The sequence below is a fragment of the Hyla sarda genome, chromosome 1, assembly GCF_029499605.1.
Source record: "Hyla sarda isolate aHylSar1 chromosome 1, aHylSar1.hap1, whole genome shotgun sequence".
Taxonomy (NCBI): domain Eukaryota; kingdom Metazoa; phylum Chordata; class Amphibia; order Anura; family Hylidae; genus Hyla; species Hyla sarda.
The window spans coordinates 136,899,025-136,924,218 of NC_079189.1; the positions used below are offsets into that span (position 1 = coordinate 136,899,025).

Here is a 25,194-nt window from a genome sequence, read left to right on the forward strand (position 1 = left end):
AATATGTATTTAGATTCAGGTCTAAATGCACTTTGTTATGATACAGTTTTAGTGAGTTCTCGCTATTTTTACCACGAATTAGTATATTATTTAATAAGTTAACTTTGACTTGCACACTGTGTGAAGCTTCTAATATGAAAGTGTGTTAAATCTAACGTTAAAATATCACTTTACAGTAAGCTCTAAAGTTTCCAACTTTTTGTCCTGAGATGGGATTCCTGGCCTCCTAGTTTTTGTTGTAGCACCTGTGGAGTCGCCAGGTGGCAGTCTGTATTCACTGGAACTTCAGGAAAGTGAGAGGGAAAGGAGAGGGGGAAGGAAGGAGAAGAAGGAGAGGGAGTCAAGTACTTTCATCAGCTCTAAATTCTTTCCCATTTGTTGCAGCTAGGAGCAAACTTTAAACAGACACCCACACTAAGCTCTCAGACTCCCAGCTAAGGAATTGTTTCCTTTTCACTCCTGAGTTTTTCAGAGGCACAGGAATCCCACCAGCAAAGCAAGCAAACCCCTGAGTGACCTGCAGCCCTATTAAGCACTAGAGGATCACCCTGCTGCCTAGAACCTGCTGCCAGGCGGAGAACTCACTGGCTCCATTACTTTCATGCTGTTGGGTCACTGCTCAGATCTACAAAACAGTGTGAGGAAGTTTGGTGCCAAGCCAAAAAGTAAGGTAAATAATCAGCACAGCAGGGCAGCACAGACTTTGATACTGCCTAAAAAAGGAACTGCCGGTGAGAAAAAAAGGGAGGTGTATAGAGACACGTTCCTATCCCACAATGTCCTGAAGGGACACGTTTGCTGACTATCACATTGTTTTCCCTTCGGGTGTCAAGCTACAGTTTCACATTTTAACAGCTCTGGATGACTGCTCTCACTTATAATGCTAATTTCTTCAGAATTCACTGGTTTTTGTTTGTTTTTACAAGGTAAACTGCTCCTTTCAGAAGGATTATTCATTTTCTTGAAGCTTCAAGGAACTTTTTGTGCATTTGCTTCAATGTGAGGCTGACAGGTGTTCCTAAGGAAAACATTTTTATATCTATGTTTATTTTTTTTTAATTTGGTCAGACTTTTGTTCCTTTTTTTCTGTTTTTGAACATCTTTGCTTAGAAGGATTTAAAACTGCAACAGATCTTTGAGGAGTTGATCTATTCATCTTACTTTTACTTCCAAACTGGAGACAGAAAAGAATCACAGAATCAGAAAAGAGTTTGCTTTCCATGGGATTATGAAGGATCTACCCAGTGATCATCTGCCACCAATGTTACCCAAACAGGCTCAGTGCTCTCTGGTGAAGGGTGCAGTTATCATGCTCTGCTGAGTTTGACTGTGAACTTGCATATCTCAAGTGGCATTAGTATCTGTGCTCCCCCTATTCATCCAAATGATCCTCTTATTGTTACTTCTCAGAGTCCTCACGTGTACCCTGGACTTTCAGCCACATGGAGTACAAGCTGAACCCAATCTCAACAGCAAATTTCATTTTGGAAGTGCAAAGGAACAGAATGGTAAGACCACATTTTCTCTTTTTTTTATACACTGTAAGAATTTATAGCCTTGAAAGGTCTTTTACCTTTCCTGGAGGCACATTAACTATGGATGTGGTGTAGTCATACCTGCACAAGGCTAAGCTGTAAAAGTTACCACAAAAAAGGAACTTTAAACATGACGCCAGGGTTAAAGAGGCAGAAAAATAAACCTGGGTCCCTTTTTAAAATATATTTATGTTTGTGCCTGTAGACCTAGATCCGTTGTGGTTTTGAACTAGTGAATGACTTCTATTCCTTTCTGTCCTGGAAACAAGCTAATCCCACATAGGAAATGAGAATTACTTTCAGCTTTCAAGTGTACCTGAAATGTTTAGAAAACCCTTAAATGAAAGATCCCAAGGGCTGGAGCTTGGTGAGTGTAAAGAAAGGATTCTTTCATGTAAAAGGGCAGCTTCAGGGTGTGTAATTTGCCTAGCCTCTGAACTCCATAGGACTTGCATTATTCAGATTTTTAAAGTCTCGTGTTGTTGATTTTAGATTATAAAGTCATTTTTGTTTGACTGTTTTAAAAGAATAAATGAACTGCTGCACAGAATGGGAAGTATAAAAAAAGCAACGTTGCTGGATGGCATTGAACACTAAAAAGTGTGTGTATAAATAGTACTGGTCTAACTGCATGAGTTGTGGTGCCTGCGGTAATACTTTGGCACTAAAACACTGGCCATGTGAATTTCCTCACGTTTATGTCAGCTGAAAATTGTAAATCAAGCTGACTTTTAAATTCATTTTTTATTTGCAGCTATGAATGGCCTTTTTTGTTACTTTGTTGTTTTCTTTTCCTTTCCCCTGGATGTGACTTTTTTCCTCCGTTCTTTGTGTGGTACAGAGCAATATATATATATATATATATATATATATATATCTATCTATTATGGGTTAAAAGCCAGTAAAGATAAGGAACAGGACACAACCCTTTATCACATGCACTAGAGTTGTGTGAGAGAGCTGATATTGTTTTTGCATGCTGCTCGCTAATGTGTTGACATATGGCACCTGCAGACTGCCAGAAAGCCTGATCAAAGAGCTGCAGAGAGATCAGTCTATAATCAGACTCCAGTGTGAAGGACCAAAGGAAACTGATCAAACGACTGGGGATCCCTGCTATGTTGTGACGGGAACTGATCAAGATGACCTTTGTCTAGTCTCTTTGGTGTTGAAAAATAATGCACTTTCTTGAAGAAGTCAAATCTTATGAAAATATCTCTTCTGTTTTATAATCCAAGCACAGACACCTAGTAGTTGCCTAGCTGTTGTTTTGGACTTGCAAGTTCTCTCATGTCTTACCAGTTAAAGGGTAGGGCAAATTATATTCTGAGATGTTGCGTTTTGGTGCCAGAAATAGTTCTGGTGTAGTGAGTGTGTTTGTGTGTTTTATGTTTTTTTAAATGTCTAGACTTTGTGGACGATGTCTAGACTCACTGGACGACAATGTTTAGCATTCTGTATTTAAAGTATTAAAAGAAAATGTTATACACTTACCAGACCAGAAAAAAACATAATTTCCTTCTATGCACTAAGTTCGTGTTTTTATAATATTATCATCCGATTTGTTTTCTACAAGCATAATGAATGAATTGATAAGATCAATAAATACTATATAAAGCTTATTTGGATTGAAGATACTCTTGTTTCAATCAACTTTATTAAGAAAAAGAGCTCTTCCAGACACTTACAAAGAAAATGCATCTTTTGTTATCTTGAAGTTTCTTAACTTGAAGTTTGGGATTTGACACCTTGCCAACTAATGACTCTTTCAATGTCAATGACTAAATTTGACCTAATTGTTAACATGAGTCAATTTGTCAATGTTTCAGATGATAGCTGGTGAACTAGTTTATCTGTTGACATTGCACACATGTATACCTAGAACTATTTTTTCCCACAATGCAGTCCATGGACTTGCATGTGTCCTCAAAGTACTTGGCCTTAAAATGATATATTTGAAGATAAGGCATTTCTATCAGCTGAGTTACACTGAACCCCGCCACTGTGTTGTATGCCAGCAACTGCTAGATCAGTTTCCACTAGTTTGTGCTGTAAAAAATGGAAATTATAACATTATTTATTTAATGTCACAATTAACTTTAAACAATTAAAAACATTATATTGGGTGTAATTGTCATCTATCCAAGTAATCTTCTGGAATCACGTTAATAAGAGTATGTAGAATAAACACACTGAGGGAGATTTACAAATACAAATATATACATTTTTGCTATAATGACATATAAATTATATGCCCCCTAACCTAATAAACCCTTACCAATAATTGTCACTTGTGCTAATAAAAATAAGAAATCCGTTTGGCTTGCAATTCTTTTAAGGTTTTTGCGTTTTTTGTGGTCATTGTCATTGCACCATGTTTCTCAACATGTGAAATATGACACACAAAACCCTATTATAAAAAAAAAAAAAAAAAAAACAATTCTGTTTATTTAACTATTACTGATCTGGCTAAACCCTGGGCCCCTACATTGCCTGTCATTGTATATTATTGTTACCGACAAGTCCCAGCACCTTTATGCTCTTTTAGATGGGCCTACAAGTTTCCAATTTGACTGTAGATAAGCGCTCATTTATGGAGCCTTTATGCCATTCTTTTTGTACACATGTCATCCACACATGACATGTGTACACAAGATGATGTGTGGCTGACAAACAATGATTTCAAGTCCTACAAAAACAATGCTATCAGCGTTTACTTTGGTCAGCTGATCACTAGGCCTAGTACACAGGGCAGTATTGGCCTGTGTAATATGCCCTTTAGAATACCCCCTTTTCAGAAGAAATTCTCTTAGCATGGTGTGTTTCTTAAACCTAGGATCACAATCATGAGGAGCACTGCCCATTACCTCAACATTTTACAGCTAATGGGAAAATATAACAAATGTTTATATGTAGAAATTGTCATTAAATATTAATGTTTCTCCTTTTGTTTTCCAAAGGCCCAGTACTGTTTTAGGCTCCTGCATCATCAATTTTTCTAGCTTTATATACCATCTGGTAATATAGTTCAGTCATGTTACATACAAATAATAATGTTAACAATGATTGACCATTCTGACATCTATATTAGGTAGGCTAAAGTCCAAGTAGGTCCTAGCTTGAAGTGAGGACTTAGAATAAGTGAAATAAATTTGGATTTGGATTAAAAGTCACTTCCAAGCCATAATGCTGAGGGGGCCCAATGGCCATTCCGCTGCCCTAGTGCTATAATTGACATGCTTGTGGAAAAGAAATTGTTACAGATTTTGCATCAGGTTCAATGGCTTCATGTTACGATACTGATACTATATTATTATTATGTATTCTGTTAGAGGTTAGAATCACAATTCACTGTTAACAAGGGAAAGTGCAAGGTTTCCATTGCGCTCACCCCCACTATAAATAAAACATTGAGGTAGAGATTTTGTTAGTCATTGCCTGTGCTCTTAGTTTCTGTTAATGGTTTCCTCCATATGTTCCCCAGTGCACTGAACAGTAATAAGTAATTGCTTTGGTCATGACCTAATGCTACACTAAGTCTACAATAAGTCATACACGACAACAAAGAACTATCAACGGCAATGTTGTGCATTATGTTAGTCTTTCTTAGTTTTACAAGTCAAAGTGTCTGTCTGTGTATAAGTTAGTTTAAACAAAAAACACATGTCTATCCAGTTCTTTAGGAAATGAGCCATAGTAAACCCTGCAGAAAACAGAGAAAGTAGAAGAAAATCCTCATAAAATATGGTCCAATTTACCTTAATAAGGAAAACACTTCTTCCCAACCTTACATTGGATTAGGCATGACTGTTTTCTGTTTTCTGCAAATCGATATTTTTCAAGTAGTTCTCAAATTAACTCCTCAACAGAAGGAACATAACTTGCTCTACAGGGCCACCAATTTGAGGTAGCCTCCCTTCAAATCATGGGAGAGATTCTGGCTTGGCATTTTATCCCCAAACATGTTTTAAGACCCTTTATGAGTTTAACATAACTTGTAAGGGAAGCTACGGCCAATAGATTGCGCTGTAGAACATGTTTTTCCCCCCCTTTCTAAAGAGGGCTACTTTGCATACTTCCCATGGAACATTGCACAGCTTGTAAGACTTAATACACCAGTTTTGCAGTCTCCTCAAGTAAACACACGACTCCCCCATTTTCATGTAGTTTTAAAGCATTTTACAAAAAATGTAAGCGTGGGTGAGCTGTAGTGTGGGACAGTGCTGTTCCCGTATAAAATTCCTTTTATTAATTCATATACACCATAGGTACAAAAGACAGGGTAGTCACAGGTTATGCGTTTCAGCCCGTCAAATGGCCTTGGTCATACGGTCTGCCTGTATACAGGTGAAACTCAAAAAGTTAGAATATAGTGCAAAAGTTAATTTCTTTCAGTAATGCAACTTGTCTGCGGAAGGAAGCATGAAGTGCTCCGAAAGCTCCTGGTAGACAGACACATTGACCCTGGACTTAATGAAGCACAGTGGACCAACACCAGCAGATGACATGACTCCCAAATCATATCATTGATTGGGGATTTGGAGTTTTCATGAGCTGTAAACCATAATCATCACAATTATGACAAATCACGGCTTGAACTATCTTGCTTTGCATTTAATGAGTCTCTCTCATATATTAGTTTCACCTTTTAAGTTACATTACTGAAAGAAATGAACTTTTGCATGATATACTGTAATTGATCCTCCTTAGTGATGATACAGATCCTCCACAAAAGGTTCTATGAATACTATCCACCAGGATGTTCTTTTGAGGTGTTGAGGAAAATGTTGTTTACACGATAGTTTACATAAGATAAGGAGTCATTTAGAGATAAGTATTGATGTTCCTACTACATTACAAGTAAAACCAACTATTTATGTAAGTAAAATGGATGGAATACACACATGATTATCTAAAGTACACACGAGAGATAAAACACTATATGACGTAATGCATTATAATACCATATAGGAAAATAAATTGTTTTATTAAAATCATAGAAATCTCAGCCACAGCTTAGCCCACATGCATCATCATAAAGATTACTGAAAAAATCCTGCTAAACCAGGATAAACAAACAGTGAAAATGTGTGTAGACATAATATTTGCAGTTCAGCCTATATGATGTTGGAGATTTACACTGATATCATAAAATACAGCACTTCAAAAATATATACACATATATGGATAAACACTAATACATGAAAAAAATACTTTCTAGATGGAATACATTCATTGTTACACTGCTTTACTTGTGTGTGGATGCAAGTGAGCCAATATTTCCAGTTAGGAATAGGAACCAAATCATTTCCGAGAAAACTAACTATGAGTAAGTAAAGTGAGATATCCAGTATGAGTTATAACTGTATAATATGCAATCTATAGTCCTATTCACACCAGTTCTATAGACTTATTGATATATCTGGATAGCAAAAAAAGGATCTTCATGTATTATATTATTGTAATGTATCATGATGGATCCAAATGGCTTCTATGAGATACCACTTCTGTTAACCCCTTAAAGGGGTACTCCACCGCTAGACATCTTATCCCCTATTCAAAGGATAGGGGATAAGATGTCAGATCGTGGGGGTCCCACTGCTGGGGACCCCCTGGATGTCGGCTGCAGCACCCACTTCAACGGCTTCCGGTAATGCTGGAAGCTTCGAATCCTGACCATGCGAGCGGAAGAGCGTGACATCACGACTCCGCCCCGTGTGATGTCACGCCCCTCCCCTCAATGCAAGTCACGCCCCCTCCCATAGACTTGCACTGAGGGGCGGGGTGTGATGTCACACGGGGGCGGAGTCGTGACGTCACGATCTTCCGCTCACGTGATCGGGATCCAAAGCCTCCAGCATTGCCGGAAGCTGTTGAGGTGCGTGCTGCAGCCGAGATCCCGGGGGTCCCCAGCAGCGGGACCCCTGCGATCTGACATCTTATCCCCTATCCTTTGGATAGGGGATAAGATGTATAGGGGCGGAGTACCCCTTTAAGGACACAGGGTTTTTCCATTTTTGCACTTTCGTTTTTTCCTCATCACCTTCTAAAAATCATAACATTTTCAATTTTGCGCCTACAAACCCATGTAAGGGATTATTTTTTGCGCCACTAATTTTACTTTGTAATGACATCAATCACCACAAAATTTACGGCGAAACCAGAAAAAATATATTTGTGAGGCAAAAATTGAAAAAAACAAAAACAAATACCATATTGTAACTTTTTACGGGGCTTATGATTCTATGGAGTGCACTTTTCATAAAAAATAACACTATATCTTTATTCTGTAGGTCCATATGGTTACAAGGATACCTAATTCCTATAGGTTTTACTTTATTTTTCTGCTTAAAAAAAATTATAACTACATGCACAAACCAGTATGTGTAAAATTGTCATCTTCTGACCTCTTTTTTATTCTTCCACATACAGGGATGTTTGAGGGTTAATTTTTTTGTGCCATGATTTATCAGTACCATTTTTTTGTTTTGATGGGACTTTTTGATCACTTTAAAAAAAAAAATTTGGGTATACAAAGTGACCAAAAATGCGCCATTTATTAACTTTTTTAAACTTTTTTTTTTTACACATTTTTACTAAAGTGGGACTATTACATGCAATCCTTGGATTGCATGCACTGTTCAATGCTACGCTAAAGCATAGCATTGATCAGTGTCGTGGGTGCTCTGCTGCTCCAGCCTGGATCTCAGGCATGGAGCAGCAGAGCGACAATCGGACAGTGTGAAGCAGGGTAAGAAGCCTCCCGCTGTCCCCTTAGCTGTTCGGGACACTGTCATTTCACTGCGGCAGTCCCGAACAGCCCTCTGAGCTAACCGGCAACTGTTTTCTCCCATTTTAGACACTGCGATCAGCTTTGATTGTGGTGTCTAAAGGGTTAATGCCGGACATCAGCCCGCTCAGCGATGTCCAGCATTAGCCGCGGCTCCTGGTTTCTGATAGAAACCGCGAACCACTGGGTATGAAGTTCGCTCAGCCCCTGAGCGCGATTCCCATAAATATACATCCTGCGTCATTAAGGGGTTAAAGGACAACATTTTGATTGGAAAGAAAATACCTCCTCGTGGCTTGGTATTTAATTTGAGGCATATGAAGGTACAGTATGTTCCCATAGACATCTTGAGTGGCATTTAAAAGCTCCAAACAGATCAAGGTTTGTACAAGCCTTAATACAGCCATGTGCATAAGTGTGACAGGTAAATATCTGGATATTTGTGGGACTCATATCACCTTAAAAGCGGTGTGAAATGTGCCTAATATGCCTTCAGTTTCCTGAACGTCATGTAATGGTCAGAAGGCTGGCAATACACATGAAATAACCATCTAGTGTCCATAAGATCAGATGCCAAGGAACTGGCCAAAACACCTAAACAATAGATAATAGTTGTTAATGAACAAACAATTGTTACAACCAACATGTAATATGTATAAAATGGCTTCCAACAAAAGACAAGCTGCTGCGGTGGTGTGTTCTATTAGGCGTTGTAATGAATGTAAATAGGTGTGGGTAAAAGACTAGCTGCTGAGGCACAATATGTTATGTTATGATCTGCTAGTGAAAGAGCATACACACAAAAAGCCGATGAACAGCCCCATAAAATCCTATAGGACACAATGGTTTGTCAGGAAATATTTAAGTTACCAGTAGACTGTAATAAATGTTATATAGACTTTTTGCCTTGGATGATCCTTGAATGTTTAACATTGGCCACATTGGGTGACTCTTATCTAATGTGTATATACGGTACATAAAATTTCTCCATTAAATCACAATGTTCACATGCAAATCTACACTCGAAACCAAGAGAGAGTATACCTGGCACACACTGAGCGTAATAGTCAAAAACACTCTAAAGAAAAACTGTATTTATTTCCCCTAGTATTCTGCTCTTGAAAAATGACAGCTGAACTGTGTCTGGTTGCTATGGAGAACTTTTTTTTTATCCCCCAATGTGCTTTTTTCTTCAGTGTTAGTAGTTATCCATGTGTGAATTACAAATGTAAAGTGATGCCGCACCAACCAATTACATTGTTAGATTTTTGATTGTAGTTTATATAACTAAAACTGAACATGCAATTCTTGCTATGGTATGTGACATTCAATATCTTCTGCACTGCTTAAGACGTGACAGGACAGGTAGTCAGATTCAGTTGATTTCAGTTGGCAAAAATCACCTATATTTATAGTTACATTGTAGGTATATTTTATATTTTAATGACTAAAGCAAAAAAAAGTTTATTCATTGTATCAAAAAAAGTTTTATCATTTTCCAGTACACCTTCTGTATTCATTCTTAATGGGTTAAAAACTCAGCTTAAAGTCATTTAATAGGAACCTTCATTATTTGGTTCCAGTGCATGAAAATCTGTCCTGATGGACACTTGGCACTTTAAGCTTCATTCACATATTTTATAAAAAATCCCAAACAAAATAGCACAACATGCAGCATAGTTTTGTCCAGTATAATTCCAGACACCATGGCAGAAACCTAACAGACCCTATTAAAGTTAGTATGATCCATCATGAGCGGTTTGTGGAAAGCATAAGGGTGCCCATACATCCTAGACTAAAGTCGGCTGAACTTAACAACTTTGGCGGGTTTGGTTAACTGTCTAAGGTGTATATCGGCCTCCCAACTCTTCACCAATAGGATATGTTAATGGAAAAAAAGGTCGGAGGTGTTGAATTTTCATTGCCCAAGCCTACTATTCTGGGACAAATAAGCTGGTGCCAGAGCTGTCTATCTAGAAAACATATATGTTCTACCATTCCAAATGTCCATGTTTATGAAGAGATCGGGAGAGATAAGTTCAGCTGACAGTTATTGTAAGTGTATGGCTACCTTCCAGATAACACAATCCAGAACTTTAGTTTCTGTGTTAGGCTGGGTCCACACTACGTTTTGTCCCATACGGGAGCGCATACGGCAGGGGGGAGCTAAAAGCTCGCGCTCCCGTATGTCACCGTATGCGCTCCCGTATGTCATTCATTTCAATGAGCCGACCGGAGGGAAACGTTCGGTTCGGTCGGCTCATTTTTGCGCCGTATGCGCTTTTACAACCGGACCTAAAACTGTGGTCAACCACGGTTTTAGGTCCGGTTGTAAAAGCGCATACGGCGCAAAAATGAGCCGACCGGACCGAACGTTTCACTCCGGTCGGCTCATTGAAATGAATGACATACGGGCGCGCATACGGTGACATACGGGAGCGCGAGCTTTTAGCTCCCCCCTGCCGTATGCGCTCCCGTATGGGACAAAACGTAGTGTGGACCCAGCCTTACATGGAAGGAATGAGCATGTAGCTTTTGTTCCTACTATTACTTGTTCTGTGGTTGTTATGCCACAGTTTGATGTGACTTTAACATCTACGTTAATTTTATTTCAATTTTAGATATATAAGGCTCTGAAATGTCTATGGAAATTATATGCTACTCTTCTTAAGCAGTCATGGCTTATGTTTATATGATTCATTATAATATTTAAAATTAATAAAACATTTTTGATTGAATGTGTTTGGCCACCTTTAAGAATCCTGCACTGCCAAAAGAGCAGGACAATGGAGACACTGACAGTGGTGGGAACCCAGCTTTAACCCCTTAAGGACCGGAGGTTTTTCCGTTTTTGCATTTTCGTTTTTTGCTCCTTGCCTTTAAAAAATCATAACTCTTTCAAATTTACACCTAAAAATCCATGTGATGGCTTATTTTTTGCGCCACCAATTCTACTTTGTAATGACATCAGTCATTTTGCCCAAAAATCTATGGTGAAGCGGGAAAAAAAATCATTGTGCGACAAAATTGAAAAAAAAACGCTGTTTTGTAACTTTTGGGGGCTTCCGTTTCTACGTAGTACATTTTTCGGTAAAAAATGACACCTTATATGTATTCTGTAGGTCCATACGATTAAAATGATACCCTACTTATATAGGTTTGATTTTGTCAGACTTCTGGAAAAAATCATAACTACATGCAGGGAAATTAATACGTTTAAAATTGTCATCTTCTGACCCCTATAACTTTTTTATTTTTCCGTGTATGGGGCGGTATGAGGGCTCATTTTTTGCGCCGTGATCTGAAGTTTTTAACGGTACCATTTTTGCATTGATAGGACTTATTGATAGGACTTATCTTTTTATTCATTTTTAAATGATATAAAAAGTGACCAAAAATGCACTATTTTGGACTTTGGAATTTTTTTGCGCGCACGTCATTGACCGAGCGGTTTAATTAATGATATATTTTTATAATTCGGACATTTCCGCACGCGGTGATACCACATATGTTTATTTTTATTTTTATTTACACTGTGTTTTTTTTTTTATTGGAAAAGGGGGGTGATTCAAACTTTTAATAGGGGAGGAGTTAAATGATCTTTATTCACTTTTTTTTTTCACTTTTTTTTTGCAGTGTTATAGGTCCCATAGGGACCTATAACACTGCACACACTGATCTTCTATGTTGATCACTGGTTTCTCATAAGAAACCAGTGATCAACGATTCTGCCGCATGACTGCTCATGCCTGGATCTCAGGCACTGAGCAGTCATTCGGCGATCGGACAGCGAGGAGGCAGGAAGGGGCCCTCCCGCTGTCCTGTCAGCTGTTCGGGATGCCGCGATTAGCCGCGGCTTTCCCGAACAGCCCGACTGAGCTAGTCGGGAACTTTCACTTTCACTTTTAGCCGCACGGCTCAGCTCTGAGCGCGCGGCTAAAGGGTTAATAGCGCGTGGCGCCACGATCGGCGCTGCGCGCTATTAGAGGCGGGTCCCGACTTCACTATGACGCCGGGCCCGCCATGATATGACGCGGGGTTACTGTGTAACCCCGCGTTATATCAGAAGAGCAGGACCAAGGACGTACCGGTACGTCCTTGGTCCTTAAGGGGTTAAAGCGTACCCGTCAGATCCAACAATTTTTTTTTTATATATCACTCACTAACTTCTCCTGACCATGTACATCTAATTTTTATATGTCTAGCACCTTTATTTATTTTTTATTACGCTTTTAATTTAGCTCACTAGTCTGAATTCCTCTCAAAGGGAGGGGGCGTGGCCTCACTGTGCAGCTCTCCGCCCCCTTCCTCAGTATGCTGTCTGCTCACATCTCCCCTAGCATTAGCAAAACTACAACTCCCAGCTTGTCCTCACTGACAGTAGCGGGACACAAGCTGCCAGTGGGAGGATTTTTCCTCCAGCTGTGAGCCCTGCACTCACAGCTGTCAATCAAGGAAGTGTGTCCATGACATAGGTGATGATGCATGGACACAGGAGGACTAGTATATGTCTAAGCAGGCAGGGGGCAGTTGTTTGACTGGCTTTTTCAGTATGAAATACTGAAAATGTTCTAATGAAAGCAATTGCAAAACCTATTGGTTTTACATGCTTTACAACATATCAAAAGGTTTTGTGTTTGACAGTGCACATTTAAGTTGGCCATACATATTAAATACATGTTGGTCGAACCCACTGACCAGGTGACCATCTGATTTGTATGGTGACTTCCTGACTGTCATCAAGAGAAAGGGAAGGATTAGGCATGTTAAATTTTAACAGCCTAATCTTTTTGTTCTCTAGGAGATAATCCACAGTTAAGTGTGCATGGGGATAGGCAATCACAACAGATAGCTGTTAGTTAAATGAACTGTCTTTTTCTTATCTTTAATGTTTCACTGAGCTCAAGTAGCTTCATCACTGTGCTCAGGCAGCTTCAAGATGTCCGATGAAGCTGCCTGATCGCAGTGAAACATGTTGCATGATGGTGCAATAAACATACCCGTTTCCTTTTACCCGGTGGTCATGTTCAGCACCGTTCCATTTCTGCCGTATGTTGAGAAGCATTCCTCTAGGTTGATCGTTATTGTTTGGGGCAGGAAGGCTGTCTGCTGAATGTGCCATGCAGCAGGCTCTGTCAAAATTTTGGGTGGTAGGACCATGTGGACGGATGCTGTCTCAGATACTAAATTCCACCATGTAAATGGATCCTTAGAGTTACAGTACAATTATCAAAATTCTTTCTTGTAACAAACCAAGTACCTACAATACATTATGTGTTTATCGCATAAATATCACTGGAAGTAAACAATGAAATTTTCTATCGAATTACTATAGCAGAACTCTTGAAAACTAAAAGGACTTTATATAGATATTATATCAAAAAGAGGTAGGGGAATATGCAAATCAGCTCATTACATCTCCTTTTCAGGCGATGTTCCCTGGTATCAGCTTAGCTCCAGTTACGGAATATAAAAAGCTAATCAGGATTAATGCCAAGCCAGAACTCTCTCTCCAGAAGGAAAGGGTACCCATCTGCAGACAGCTGTTTCGGGGTACTTGCCCGCCTGAAAAGGTGATGTAATGAGCGGATTTGCATATTCCCCTACCAAGAATGCCTGCGGAGTGCTTAGTGGCCCTTGAAAGCACCGTCACACCAGGAGTGGTGAACTCTCCCTGAGTTAAATACTCATATCGTTTAGTATATCAAAAAGATATGTACTAAGAAAAATCTTTGCTGAAACTGTAATATCCTTTTAAAATCTCTCCTTGCAGCTTTAATTCTTAATAAAAACATGTCTCTCAGACTGCTTTATCGATGACCCTTAGGATCCATTAATTCCAATAACATAATCTGCGAGAAAGCCTGTGCTCCAATATACTTGATAGGTTGATTTATCAATTTTACAAACGCAAAAAAAATTGTTAAATGAAAAAAACTCAATTGTCATGACTATGGCTGTTTATTGCATTGCCTTATCATTCATGTTTCAATTGACTTGTTTTTGACTTTCATTCTATCTAGATCATGCCAGTGTACATGCACATAACTGACAAGCAGTTTACAGTACTATAACTTCTATTACACAAGAATAATGTGTCCTCTGGCATTTTATAGCATCTTGTAAATACACCCTTCAATATTTATTTCCACACCCATAATGGGATTTTTTTGACTTTACCTTCAATTACAATTTATGCTTTTGGAGTATGTTTACTCTACCAATGCTTGGTGCTGTATGTTTATACTGCAGACCAGAGTAATTGGCAGTAAGAATGTAAAGAAATACAGTGGCCCCTCAACATATGATGGTAATCCGTTCCAAATGGACCATCGTTTGTTGAAACCATCGCATGTTGAGGGATCCGTGCAATGTAAAGTATAGGACAGTGGTCTACAACCTGCGGACCTCCAGATGTTGCAAAACTACAACACCCAGCATGCCCGGACAGCCAACGTGGTTGAAGACCACTGGTATTGGAAGTTATACTCACGTGTCCCCGCCGCTCCGGACCGTCACCGCTCGTCACCGCTGCATTGGATGTCGCCGTTTCCCCAGGGTGTCCCCGACACTCCGGCAAGGCCTCTGCTTCCCTGGCATCCTCGCTCTCTGTCGCTGGCATCACGTCGCTATGCACGCCGCTCCTATTGGATGACGGGACGGCGTGCGCAGCGACGTGATGACGACGATGGAGAGCACCGAAGATGCAGGGGATCCCGAAGAGGATGCGCCGGAGCCCCAAGGACAGATAAGTGATTGTCAGCGGACCACACAGGGCACCGTAAACGGCTATCCGGCGGCAGCTGAAGCAGTCTGCGCTGCCGGATAGCCGTTTATGCGATGGCCCCAACATACAAAAGCATCGTATGTTGATGCTGCGTTCAACATGCGATGGCCTCTGAGAGGCCATTGTATGTTGAAATGAACGTATGTTGGGGCCATCGTAGGTCGGGGGTCACTGTACATGATAACGATGCTAAAAGTTATCATTAAACTGCCATCAAATCCATTTTTTTTAAGAATCAAGCCATCCTGGTGACTTAAGGTAAAAAGACAATTTTACATGTGAACCAAATAATCAACCTTCCATGGGTCTGCTAGAGTGAGAGTCATTCTTTGTGATCGCTTCTCCATTCTGGTTAAAAGATTGGGGCCCTAAGCAATATCCCCTCCCCATAAAAAGTGTACCTGACATTTAATAAAAAAAAAAACTTTTTATATAATAACTTTTTCTCTCTTATTCATATAATAAGTTTTGTGTCTGTGTGACCAAGATGGCACCATAGACTTACATTATACAGTTGTCTTGGTCACATGATGCCGAGCCAGGAGAGAACGCACTAAAAGCACATTTCACCAGGCTCATTTTACTGATCGATCAGGGTCTGAACACTCAGACCCTGACCGATCAAAACATGTATATATTACTCTGTTCTTTACATTTATATAGGACAGTTATGACTGTACTTGTCGTTCAGTCAAGTGGAGAAATAGGCATGAATAGGAGATAACATATGTTGACTTTGATCTCTAAGCTGCAAAAGTCATTTCTTTTAGCCGCCACTTAAGAGACTAATGGGAATCTGTTTTTCTTGCTCTTTAAGTCAACAATACTGTTTTCAATTTAAAGCTGAAAATAAAAATAAAATGTTTTAGGCATATGCACTGCTTTAGGGCGTAAAGCATATTAAAGAGAAATTCTTGTAGCGAAAGACATGGGAATGAACTTGGCCTAAAAAAAATGTTTATCGTAAAAAGTCCCTTTCAATTATTGTAAAACTTTGATAATTGATCATGACATCAATGCTAATAGATATTTACTCTTTGCACTGGATCAGTGTTGAGTTATTTATGGTGGTAAGAGAGTGTAAAACCTGAAGTAGAGATACGAGACTATTTACAACAATACCACAACCTTCTAAATAATCATAGAGATATATTTATCTAGAGAAATGTTCTACAAAATATGCTGGAAATTAGTTTTCGAATGTCATTTAGATGACTAAAGTGATTTATTCTATTTGTTTACTGCTTGTAGTAATGTCTATAGTCATCTACTGCTCTTGGTTGTCAATTGTCCACTGCATCAGAAGTAATGCAACATATCAGAATTTAAACACCAAAAATAAAGGAGACCCAACAACAATATGTAAATCAAAACATAGTCAAATTGTATTAGTAAACAAAATGCATACAATGGGCCTCATTTACAAGGAGTGTCGGGTTTTTACTAGTGGGAAATGTTGTTTCAGACTTGCAGGATTCCTCTCTACTATTGGGAAAAGTCGGGAAAATTTTCTGACCAGCTTTTTCTAGGTCATTTATCCAGAGGATTTTCTGTGAATTCAATAGTAAATCGGTTGGGTTGTGAAACCACGCTCCCTTTTGGACCGGCCCCGCTCCCTTTGCAACAGACCACGCCCCTTTTTTGGCTTTTCACAGTGCAATGTCGGGTGTGTCGCATTTTCCAGGCGCACACTGCCGCACACAGACATGCCGCAGACACTATGCGCCAAAATAACCCGACAAAAATTGGTTGTTTTCAGCTTAGTAAATGAGGCCCAATATGTTTTACAAAACCATAAGAAATATATCATGGCTCTGGGCTGAACATATAGAAGAGAATGCGGTTGGGGCAGCTAAAATACCATGGACTGTAGAAATATACTGCATAAATATACATTAATAAGGCAACCTTCTAATAGATAAACAGCAGACTAAAAAGACTCCACATGTGTACCCCAGCATAAGTTTCGTACAATGATGAAGCAGTGTGTGAAAGCTATGATGGGGTATGTATGTTGTGTGTCTCAGGCACTGTACATGGCAGGGGCTTTTTATTTATATGTTTTTAGACCTTTCTGTTGTCTTTTATCTGCAGGGATTATTTTCTATACTGCTGTCATTTTTACTGTGGTACTTTCATCTCTCTATGCATGTAGAATAGTAGACACCTGAGAACTTTTTAAGTTGCAGTATAAAGGTTATAGACCTGAAGTTCTTAAACCACCCCGCGGCACATCTTATATGCAAGTGTTTAACCATTTAGTAACCTCTGGCTGGTGTAACTGATGCTCTCAGCACAATCGCTTAAGCTGTAGTTATCACAGAAAAACAATTACTAAGAAAAGACTTATTACAGAGCACTCTTTGTAGATATACTGTTGAACCATAGTATACTGACAGTAATGATCCTTCTTGGGAAATCCATCAGGATAGCTATAGATTTACTTACCCCTTAACTTTTATTTTCATGCTTCCATGCTTCAGGGACTCTTGATGGTTGAGTAAAGTTTTATATGCACCCAAAGTGGACATCACATGACGTATTAGAATTTCTTTTCTTACTAAACCACTGGAATGTAAATGCCTATTTAACCCTTTAACCTTTATGAAGGGCAGAGAAATAAAAAGCATTTTGAGGCCAAAAGGAGTTTTAGTACTGGTGGTAAGTTACATTCTAAATCTTGTAGGTGTTTTTTAAATCTAAAATATTTATGTTTTCTCTTTGTGGCTCCATATCTTGATCTCTTCAAGAATAGGTCAGTATCAAGTTAATTAAAGACAATGGAAAACTAGAAATTTGCCCCATTTCTTAGGTGGTTGCTAATACAGAGACTCAGTTATTTTATGTACAAAATATATGACAGCATTATGTGGTCTGTTTTATGGAGTATTATTTAGATACTGGCTATAATTTGGGCTCTATATTAAGGTATTCTGATGTCTGTACATGACAATATTAAAGGGGTACTCCGTCCCTAGACATCTTATCCCCTATCCAAAGATTAAGGGATAAGATGTCTGATTGCAGGGGTCCCGCCGCTGGGACCCCCCGCAATCTCTGCTGCAGCCGTGCAATAATCAGGTGCATGGAGCGAACTCCCTCGGCTGATACGCCCCCTACCATAGACTTGCATTGAGGGGGCATGGCCGTGACATCACAAGGGGGGCATGACTGTGATGTCACAAGCCCCTGGTGCAGGAGCGGAGGACTCCCCGCGATCAGAGATCTTATCCCCTATCCTTTGGGGTGGAGTACCCCTTTAACTTGAATAAATGTATAATAAATTTTGCAATTCATTAAATAAATACAAGTCCTCAAAGGTGCATATATGAAAAAGGGATAAGAGAGTGGACCCATATATGCACCATTAAGGACTGGTATTTACTTAATTAATTGCAAAATTAATTATACATTTATTCTTTTAATATTTTGACCTTTTTTGGGTGAAGGCATCACTAGTAACTTTGGGTACATATTTTTCTCTAGTCTAAGTGAGCTGCACACCTATTCTACATACCCCTTTACCTTCCCAATTTATGGTAGTATTATGTTTAGTGAAATTATAAGATAAACTGTCTAAAGATCGCAAAAGACCCTCCTTACTTTGCTTGTTTTCCAGGGCTCTATTTTCTTCAAGTCCAGCTCTCCATATTGTCCCTTGTCCTTTTGCTTCCATACTTGGCAGTTGCCAATACATGCTATTTGTTTTATTGTGATTATTAACAAAAAAGTGATTGTAGCGCATAGTCATCAGGGAGAGGACGTTGATGACTTGTATGTGAATAAAGTTTTATTATCCAGGTAATTCTGGCCAGAGATCCAGGAGTGGCCTGCACCGACGCAGTCAGTCCTAGGACCATGTGGACATTGATGGCAGTGTATTGTGCTTGAATTTTGCTGAAAGAATGAGCAGGATCATTCTTTTCACCACTGAAATTCTATAGTTTGCACTGTGTAGCAATGGGATTCTGCTGCGGAATTTACGGGGCAGATTTTCTAAATGGGGTTACAATCCCATAGTGTAAACCTAGCCTAAGACTATGTTCACACAGGGGGAATGTCCACACACAGACATTGGAATTTGAATGTCCGCGCCAGAGGTTTCTGGCGTGGAATTCAGCGCAGCAGAATCCCATTGAAATTAATGGTACTGCGGAATCTCCATGCAGAATTTTGCACAGAAATTCTGCCAAGTGAATATAGCCTAAATGTTTTATTGGTGAACTGGCTCCTTTGTCAGGCATATTCTAGTTACAAAAATGCAAAATGCATAGATTCATAGATATTGGAGAAAATATGCTCAAAGACACAATGTGCATCATGAGTAGTTGTTAATACACTGCTCAAAAAAATAAAGGGAACACTTAAACAAAACGATGTAACTCCAAGTCAATCACACTTCTGTGAAATCACACTGTCCACTCAGGAAGCAACACTGATTGACAATCAATTTCATATGCTGTCGTGCAAATGGAACAGACAACAGGTGGAAATTATAGGCAATTAGCAAGACACCCCCAAAAAAGGAGTGATTCTGAAGGTGTGACCACAGACCACTTATCAGTTCCTATGCTTCCTGGCTGATGTTTTGGTCACTTTTGAATGCTGGCGATGCTTTCACTCTAGTGGTAGCATGAGACAGAGTCTACAACCCACACTAGTGGCTCAGGTAGTGCAGCTCATCCAGGATGGCACATCAATGCGAGCTGTGGCAAGAAGGTTTGCTGTGTCTGAGAGCGTAGTGTCCAGAGCATGGAGGCGCTACCAGGACACAGGCCAGTACATCAGGAGACGTGGAGGAAGCCATAAGAGGGCAACAACCCAGCAGCAGGACCGCTACCTCTGCCTTTGTGCAAGGATGAGCACTGCCAGAGCCCTGCAAACCTCAAGCATGCCACAAATGTGCATGTGTCCACTCAAACGGTCAGAAACAGACTCCATGAGGGTGGTATGAGGGCCCGACATCCACAGGTGGGGGTTTTACTTACAGCCCAACACCGTGAAGGATGTTTGGCATTTGAAAGAGAACACCAAGAGTGGCAAATTTGCCACTGGCATCATGTGCTCATCACAGATGAAAGCAGGTTCACACTGAGCATATGTGACAGACGGGACAGAGTGTTGAGATGCCGTGGAGAATGTTCTGCTTCCTGCAACATCCTCCAGCATTACTGGTTTGGCGGTGTGGGGGGGCATTTCTTAGGAGGGCCGCACAGCCCTCCATGTGCTTGCCAGAGGTAGCCTAACTTTTTTTTAATCAACTGGTGCCAGAAAGTTAAACAGATTTGTAAATTACTTCTATTAAAAAAAATCTTAATCCTTCCATTCCTTATTAGCTGCTGAATACTACAGAGGAAACGATTTTCTTTTTGGAACACAGAACTCTCTGCTGATATCATGACCACAGTGCTCTCTGCTGACACTTCTGTCCATTTTAAGAACTGTCCAGAGTAGGAGAAAACTCCCATAGAAAACATATGCTGCTCTGGACAGTTCCTAAAATGGACAGATATGTCAGCAGAGAGCACTGTGTTCCAAATAGAAAAGAATTTACTCTGTAGTATTCATCAGCTAATATGTACTGGAAGGATTAAGATTTTTTTAATAGTAGTAATTTACAAATCTGTTTAACTTTCTGGCCCCAGTTGATTAAAAAAAATAAAAGTTTTCCACCGGAGTACCCCATTAAGTACCAAGATGAGATTATCAAACCCCTTGTGAGACCATATGCTGGTGCTGTTAGCCCTGGGTTCCTCCCAATGCAAGACAATGCTAGACCTCATGTGGCTGGAGAGAAAGGCATTGATGCTATGGACTGTCCCGCCCGTTCCCCAGACCTGAATCAGGTTGAGCACATCTGGGACATCATATCTTGCTCCAACCACCAACGCCATGTTGCACCACAGACTGTCCAGGAGTTGGCGGATGCTTTAGTCCATGTCATCAGGAGCATGCCCAGGCATTGTAGGGAGGTCATACGGGCATGTGGAGGCCACACACTACTGAGCCACATTTTGACTTGTTTTAAGGACATTACATCAAAGTTGGATCAGCCTGTAGTGTGGTTTTCCACTTTGATTTTGAGTGTGACTCCATATCCAGACCTCCAGGGGTTGATACATTTGATTTCCATTGATTATTTTTGTGTGATTTTGTTGTCAGCACATTCACCTATGTAAAGACAAAAGTATTTCATACAATTAGTTCATTCATTCAGGTCTAGGATATTTTATTTAGTGTTCCCTTTATAATTTTGGGCAGTGTATTTATTTGCAGAAACACACACAACTTTGCTTTTCTTAAATTTTTTAAAGCGATATGAAACATTCATGTTAATGCTCAAAAGTACATTGGGGTTTAGTCATTGTATGACATCATATGGCTCATCAGCTACAGTTACCATCATTGTCTTGCTATTTGTTTATTTATAATTTTTTTTATCTCCTTCACTCCTTCAATGTCATCCAGTCTTTGTAGCTTCTGCCTTTTTCTTGCTGAAGACCTTCTTTTTCTGGTAGTAATTTCCGGTATCCGCCTCCAATGCTGTGACCTCAAATGCTTTTCTTTTCATTATCAGCAATGCTAAGTTAGTATAAAGACCTGTCCACTTTTGTTTGAATTAGCTATCAAGAGAAATGAGATGTCTGTACAGTATGTGTACAACCTCAGAGCAGTGCAGAATGGAATGTAGAATAGATAAAAGCCTTAAAGCATTTAGTTTGTGCTCAAAAATGCTTTATCAACATCAAGGTTCATGTTCAGTTTATTACTTAAGGGCATAATAACACATTTGTCACCACTAGGAAATTCTTTGTGCTGCCAGAAAAGACAGTGGTTTGCATTTCGAAATTCTTTTGCGAGATCATAACTGTCTCATGTTCTCAGATTAATTGGATTTTTTGCAGCTAATATACACTAAAGATGTTTATGTGAGTTGCAGATGTTGACAGATAACTGTATGTGTATAAGTGATCAAAATGTAACATCGCCAACAATAATTTTCTCATATACGGAATATTTGACAAGCACATTTTTTTTAATGCTATCCACAGATTTATATGGCAGCTAAGGTCAGAGGTCATGTGTATAAAGGCTTCTGGGTAGAAGTACAGCCATGCTTCTAGGGGAAAGTACCACAATGGATATAATAAAAAATGGAACAAACTATGGAGGTGCATAAGGGTCTCAAATTCCATTTTATGGCCCCATACAAAATGGAGCCTGAATGTATGTTCCCCAAAGAGGTTACAATTTGGGGATGTTTGATATGTATGTAGGTAAATGTCAAGTCACATTTTGAAACCTTTTTTTCTTGTTCACATAAAGATTTTTACAATAAATAACTACTTTATAAATGCATTTGATGCAGAATTCTTAAGGCTGTCCATAGGAGGTGAACAAAACCCTAGCAGTTATTCAAGGGGATCGGTCAGCTCTGTACCAGGTACGGAGCTGCAGACAGAAAAAGATGGGTGATAGAATGCTAAGATAAATCATTCCTTGGCCATTTATAAAGTTATAAAGGAGTGTTTTCAATTGCCATTCGGGGAGGGGGGGGGGAGTCTCTAAGCCGCAGCCTGTATGCCACCTCTCTCCCACACCCTTCCCTGCCCTTCATGATTGATGTACAGAGTTTTATCCTACAAGCCAAGCCCTATACATCAAACATCCCAGGCAGAGCAAGGTGTGAGAGAGACGAGGCATATATATTGCCGCCTGACTCCGCCTCTGTGGCACTTGAGCATCTAAGTAAAAAAATAGCTCAGCAAATACAAAGAAATGATTTGCTTTATCACTCTAACACCTGCCTACCTGTGTCAGCATCTCCTTTACTGGTACAGAGCTGATACATTTCTTTTAACTATATGCCAAATATTTTCAAAGTATTCAGTGATTTAAGAACAGTTGTGATCTTAAAACCCATCATCACACACTGGTCCAAGCTATCATCCTCAAAAGAGCCTTTCTAAGTATTATTGTATTCTTTTATATTAGATAAGGATTAATAAACAATGCAAAATGGCTTTATAGGCTTAAAGCAAATAAAAAATTTTATTAAAAATTATTTTTATTTTATTTGCATATTAAGAACATATTCAGTGCTGTACAATAAACACATTTATATTGATCTTTTTTCATATAGATGGCGAGGAATGGAGGAAAGAACATACTCAATCCAACTATTGCCCCGATTGATTAAAAATAGCTAGTGCTTGTATTCTACCAGTATTTCTTGCCAGGATGGTTGGTTTATTTTTTTTACATCCACAACCATGGCTAACAACCTTTCAGGAGCACATATCTTACCAATTAAAAAAAAAAAAATTTTGTGTGACCCATCTCAACTTTATTACACCCAACACAATCCAAAACAAACCCTAGTTGTAATCTCAAGGCACTGTGTTCCTGGAGTGCTCAAATTTAGGAAGTCTAAACACCACAACTTGTAGCCACACAAGGACCACAGCCAACACCTACATGTTGGAAACGTTGATGATTGCCTACACTTCAGTGCCCATACATCAGTTTCTGCATAGGGGATCAAATGTAACCATGTATTACTAAAAGATTCCATACTTCCATTACTAAAAGTCTCCAGCAGGTTGAAAATAAGCCATATTGTTATATGAGGAAAGTTTTACAGATGCAATAAACATTTGAAACGTTCACATCTACTATTCACGAGGGTGTGGATACTTGTGAGTATTCAAATTGCACACAGATAAGACCTTTATATGTGCCAGACACACAGTTACTTGTAGTTTACTGTGCTGGCTGAGAGCCTATTGGTCGCTCCTAAACTATTAGACAGAGAATGTAGTATTAAATTACTTGTTAAATGACTTGCATTTAATTGACTGTTTGACTATGTAATGCATGGAGGCTTTGGGTCTACCAGTGAGATACTCATTACATTGCTTCTGTGCTGTGATGAAGAGATACAGGCTTAAGCAACATCCACTATGATGTGAAATAAGGCGAATAGAAAAAGGTTGTCGAGTAAAAATAGGTAACTTTTCAATCAAAGGCATTAGTAATAATTTGGCTTAAAGAGACTTTATAATTTATCCTCCAGTAAGAAACAGCAGTCAGCACTGCTTAACACTTTATCCCCCAAGGACACACGGCAAAACCTCCGGGCATTCACGGCACTGACCCCTGGTGCTCTCAGTGGATACAGGACAGCTTGCCACAAATAGAATGTAGACGAAAGGAGCACTGGGCACACAGGTTCCGGTCAAGCAGTTTATTTGCAGGTGGAAATGCCGAGCATTTCCACCTGCAAATAAACTGCTTGACCAGAACCTGTGTGCCTAGTGCTCCTTTTGTCTACATTCTATTTATAATTTATCTATTCCACATTTTTCCTCTAGAGTGCAATTCACAATTGATATACACTGTTTGGACAACACTTTTTTGACATGTTTGGGGGATTAGTTCCTGAAAACGCATTGCTTGAGTAATGTATGTAGTCCCAATGAATTTACCCTCATTTCTGGTGCAAAATGTTGGGCAAACTACACAAAAAAAATCAAAGGCATAAATCAATGTGCATGTTGCATCTGGATAGGGATTTACTAATCAACATGCACCAAGATAGTAAATTCTATAAATAATACATATCATGCAAAGCAGTTGGTCACTCAGACACTAAACAAACAACAGGACATTCTCCCCAATGTGTTCAAAATCCACAATTTATCTCCCCACTGAATTTAATGACAAAAATCTACAATAAATATGCAGCGTTTCTGACACCAAAACTGATATTCTGCAAGATTAGTGGCTGCCATTTATAGATTTCATGGTAACCAATAGGAAAATTCAACTTTCAAAAATTGCTTTTTTCCAAACCTCAGATTTTAGCCTATGTCCTGACCATGAGAGTATTGGTGGATTCCATTGGAATCACCATTGTAATGTCTCAATGAATGAGATTCCCCCGTAAGGACACCTGATTAAAACTATAGTGACCCTCAATTTGCAGGTTCATTTAAGTGAAATGCCAGCAAATAGCATGGTGGAGGCAAGTACTGTAGACGTGCTTTTCCACAAAGCTCTCCTCTCTTTTTGAATTACTC

The 25,194-nt window shown here is 39.4% G+C and overlaps 1 protein-coding gene across 1 annotated transcript in view; it reads left to right on the forward strand.

Annotated features, from left to right (window-relative positions):
• Positions 1-367: 367 nt before the first annotated feature.
• Positions 368-25,194, forward strand: part of PDGFC (platelet derived growth factor C) — a 345,852-nt gene continuing 321,025 nt past the window's right edge. Inside the window, exon 1 of the mRNA XM_056561993.1 lies at positions 368-1,508. Coding sequence (XP_056417968.1) covers positions 1,385-1,508 — 124 coding nt within the window. The 5' untranslated portion in view covers positions 368-1,384. The remainder of the gene's footprint in view (positions 1,509-25,194) is intronic.